The sequence below is a fragment of the Trachymyrmex septentrionalis genome, unplaced genomic scaffold (assembly GCF_001594115.1).
Source record: "Trachymyrmex septentrionalis isolate Tsep2-gDNA-1 unplaced genomic scaffold, Tsep1.0 scaffold53, whole genome shotgun sequence".
Lineage (NCBI taxonomy): Eukaryota > Metazoa > Arthropoda > Insecta > Hymenoptera > Formicidae > Trachymyrmex > Trachymyrmex septentrionalis.
This window is the reverse complement of record NW_017305705.1, coordinates 647,110-651,957: the sequence shown is the minus strand read 5'-3', so window position 1 is coordinate 651,957 and position 4,848 is coordinate 647,110. Positions and strand designations below refer to the sequence as shown.

At 32.6% G+C, this 4,848-nt stretch overlaps 1 protein-coding gene across 1 annotated transcript in view; it reads left to right on the top strand.

Annotated features, from left to right (window-relative positions):
• The window catches only part of LOC108751966 (tyrosine-protein kinase-like otk), a 59,343-nt gene that overhangs the window by 15,424 nt on the left and 39,071 nt on the right, over positions 1-4,848 (top strand). Inside the window, exon 2 of the mRNA XM_018492469.1 lies at positions 691-993. Within this exon, the coding sequence (XP_018347971.1) occupies positions 691-993 (303 nt within the window). The remainder of the gene's footprint in view (positions 1-690; positions 994-4,848) is intronic.

The window sequence follows — 4,848 nt, the reverse complement described above, 5'->3', positions numbered from 1 at the left end:
GAACCGTACGGGTGCAGTCAGCGTACACGGTGCAACATACATACATACATACATACATACGTGTTGCCAGCCGGCGGCCGTGGTGCAGAGAAACACACCGATCGATTTTCGCCCCGGTATAGAGGATTTAATCCACACCGGTACGGCCATTGTGTGTATGCAAAATCCGCGCAACACTCGCCGAACGTAGAATGGCGAATCACGAACCTACGTGTGTCATATTGTACATTTTTACCAGCCATCTAGCCTTTTTTCTCATCTCCTTTTTTCGGCCCTCGACGAACAGAAATATCGCTTGAACGTGCGATTCGCGTTACGAGTATTTTATTCTTGCATCATACACTCGACGCCGCTCATTTCGTAAGTTCCCGTTTCTTTGTATGATACGTATGTATCTTTTATCAATCGTTCAATGAAATTGGACACATGTACGCTCTTCATTGACGATCGCATGAACAATGATACAATGACGTAGTTTAATTATGGCTACTCATAATTACTCTCTTTGAAAGAAAACATTTATTCAATATTTATTTAAAGAAAACATTTTTATTCCCTTCAAGTACAATAACAACAAAGTAAAATTATGATTTTGGATAAATTTTTCATATTTGCGACGTGTTATATTTATACCGACTGATTTATACTGATATATTTTACTAATAAGATGATATTTGTTGTTTTTCATAGCGGCACCTGCTCATGGCCAAGATGGCGATCTCTATTTTTCGGTGAGCCCCGCGGAACACTCGGTTGTCGAAGGACTTCCAGTTCGCTTGAGATGCGAGGCTCAGCCGAGCTCGCATGTTAAATATTCGTGGAAAATAGACGGACAGCCCCTCGCTCCCAGCCCGCGAAGGCATCAGGTCGAGGGTGATCTTTATATCACTAGGGTCAATCGAATCTTGGACAGCGGGAAGTTCGTTTGCGTGGCCACGCACGAGGAAACCGGCTATTCGATCGAGAGCTCGCCCGCCAAGATCGACGTTCAATGTAAGTCTATCATTCGTGCATTGAAAGAGCAATTTTGTCGAAGAATCTAAAAATTTGGCTAGATACAGATAATTTTGTTGGACCATCAAAATAATTTTGCAGAAATCTTAAACATGATGAGCAATGCTACAAAATATTTTGATATTCCAGCAACCAATTTTACCGTCCTACCTAATTGTTTTGATGATCCAGCAGAATTATTTTTCAGATATGTATCTAATGAAATTTTTAGCTAGATTCAGCAAAATTGCTTTTTCAACGTATTAAATATATCAGCGCATGTTTGCGACTTATTATATAACACACTATTTGCTTTTAGTTTTAATTGTATTTATACATATTTTGATCCGCGTTTTAAATATTTTGTTTTATATATTATTAACATCATAGTGCACAAGAGGAATTTGAAATTTGATATACATTACTCTTGTATTATCATTAATTTTCATATATTTGAATACACTAATTTGTATACGTAACTTATATACGAAGACTTATTTACGAAGAGTATTTTTAAATAAATATTTATTTACGTAAAATTGTAACATATTTATTGTCCGAAATTTGAAATATTATATATACAAGTTTTGACGGATATTATATATACTAGTTTTGAATAACTGTTGTAAAATGTATGAATTAATTACAGTTCATCTCGTTATGAAAAATGTGAAAATTCATATATATGAAGTATATACACATATCTAAATATTCTCTCTGACAACGGACTTGAATTAATTTTAGGAATTATGTATAATAGTCCTATTGTTGCATGTATTATGGAGCTGTTTGGAATGGATTCTAGTCGGGATTATTACGTTTTGTCTAGAAAACACAATAGAAATCTAGAGAGTAACTGAATAATTTTGATCGAAATCCATTCTGAATAATTCCATAACGTGTCTAAGTGACTTATTGTTCGAATAAAATTTGATATTTGGAAATACAACTGGAAGATGATTCAGAGTGATTGTATTTAGAGATAAATTATGAATATTAATTGTGAAAAATAAAACGATTATTTCTTATTATGTCAAATTTGACGCTGTGAAAGACGCTGGCAAGTAGCGTACAATTATTATGACAAATGTCTAATTTCATAAGTAACAAATGTATTTATCAATAGTCATTTGCACAGTCCACTGTTGATCAATTGTTGCCGGTTGCCTTTTAGGCTTATCTCTCTCTTTTTACATTTATTCGTTGCTTTTACGTAAAACATTATTTACAAGAATTAATTACAGTTGTGCGCAATAATTACCAGAATAATCACTTCCGAGGTTAATTGCACGCAACTCGCATTTTGTTGTTGTATATTTGACAGAATATTAAAAGAAAGTAAATGAAAAAAGTATAATGAATTCTATGGTCTACTTAACATTCGCGAATCTTGCCAATTAGTACAATGAATGAAATTTCAAACAGCATACATTTCGAACTCATCGAACTAATAAAATATATGTATTGTTGATAAATACGATTAATGTATTACGATTTTTGAAGCGATGACTATCGGAGCAAATATATCACGCGAATCTTTTAAATAACAATTTATTTCGCATTTTCATGAGTCCACATGCTCTCAATTCGATAAAAAGCGAGTTATGTTTGAGTTTTTAAATGTTCAATATTATCGTACAATCAATATTATTGCATTTTAGAAGTCTGCTCCTCAATTATTGTGTATAATATTATATAGATAGATACTACAGACGATTAATGATATTTAAAATTAAATGTACACACACACGCACGCACGCACGCACGCACACACACACACACACACACACACACACACACACACACACACACATATTATATGTAATATTATCCAAGAGCCGCTTTTTTAAATTAGTATAAAATTTAGAGAACGATGTGAGGCAATAAATGGCTTGACTGTCAGAATATTAAATATATTATGAAATAAAAGTTAAAAATATTTCTTCTGGTTCAAATTAATTATCGAGAAATACGGCTTCTATATTTAAATGATTCAAACTGTCGACTCATATATTATCCCGTATTAACAATCTCAAAATGATATAGGCAAATTATATTTCAACTGGAATTCAAAATACGATAACAAAAGATTATCCGAATTCAAGCGTCGTTGAGGAGATAATTATTACCCATAAATATCGCGAAAAAATAATTTATAATTATTTCTATCGTTTCTCATGTATATACTTCTGCTCTAAATTGCGCGAAATATTCGCTACGAAAATAATCGTCGTTTTATATTTATGAATTTGCTAAACGTATTACGAATCATAATTCGTATTTTAATATTCGTAATTACGATTAATAATTGTGAGATATGACGTTTTGGTATCTTCTAACATTTATTATGTTTTATTGAAACTTTATTAAGTCAGGAAACTTCTATGTATTTTTCTGTTTTTAATTTTTGAGGCTCCTGGTCCTAATAAATTTTTTTATGTCATAATTAGTGTTTAGAAGTAAACAGAATTTTTTCTGAAAATATAGTTACTAAAGGGATGTTTGAAAAAAAGATATAAGAATTGAAAATGGAAACTAAGAGTAAGTGACTCTTGCTTTTTTGCTAAGAAGTACTTAACTAATAAACTAACTTTTGTTTACCTATTTGAGTATAATAAACTGATATAATTGTTTTATTTGAATAATTTGATAATGATTAAGAAAGCGCATTGGAATAAAAACAGTTACTTACATTGTAATTGATGAGAGAATTTATTTCACTTTTTTATTTTAAATAAATTAATTTGACATTTTAGACGATATATATATATATATCATTTAAAGACAATTTAAATGGTTGATTAATTTTATTAATCATGAAGGTGCGTTTATTGTTTCATTTTGTTTTAAAATTATTTACTTAGTTAATTTAATTATTAAACCTCTATTATAAAATGATAAATTGATTTGGATTTCAACTCAGATTTTTTACATAATCGTTTTCTCTTCTTAAACCATTTCCGGAAAACATAAAATTGGAAAACTATTATGCATACATATGTGATTATAAATTATCTACAATGTTCTCTGTAAAATTGATTATTGAATCATGAAAAATAAAAAGGTCGTATGTCTCAAGATTAATTTTATTTGAGTTCTTTAATTGGATCGCTATTACAAATATCAAATTTATTCTAGAAATCTGTCTATTAATCGATCCATTTATTAAATTGGAATCTTTTTTAAACTAACTAGTTGGGCACTTTCTAATCTTTCCTTCTTCTATCAGGCGCTGCAATGGCGCTCGTATAACTTATATTAATACGAACTTAGTCTAATGCAGTCGTGCTCATATCTGATGCTGTTTGAACTGCGAACGTCGAATTAGCCGAACTTATTACCGGATGTCTCGATATTAACGAACATTAATATGGCTTATTACTTATTCATATTATCATCGCGTATTATACTATCCGTACGGAGACGTGCGAGTTAAATATTCCTCTCGAGAGTTTCCAGGACGAGACGAAAATCGGCGAGTTGTATAACAGTGTATGGTCCTCATAAAGTGTACGTTCACTATTCAATGACTGCATCGGTCCGATAAACCGATATAATCCGTCGTTCAGCCAACACCGCCGTTGCTTAGTCAACAAAGGGACGTGAGGCGATGGTGGACCTCGTCATCATTGCCCGAGGGATTTCCGAGAGAGAATGAAGGAGGGGCTCGCCGCCAAAGCAACATCGTCGCTACGGCATTTTTCAATCGTCCCGTTTCCGCAAAAGCGTAGATCAAACGCTTCGTGTGCAGAAATTACACGAGCCGAGCAGAGTGAAACAGAGAAGCGATGGAAGGAGTCAGGTTCGAGAGGGAACGGGAGGAAAACGATAAAGGGGAGTTCCATGGGGGTACGG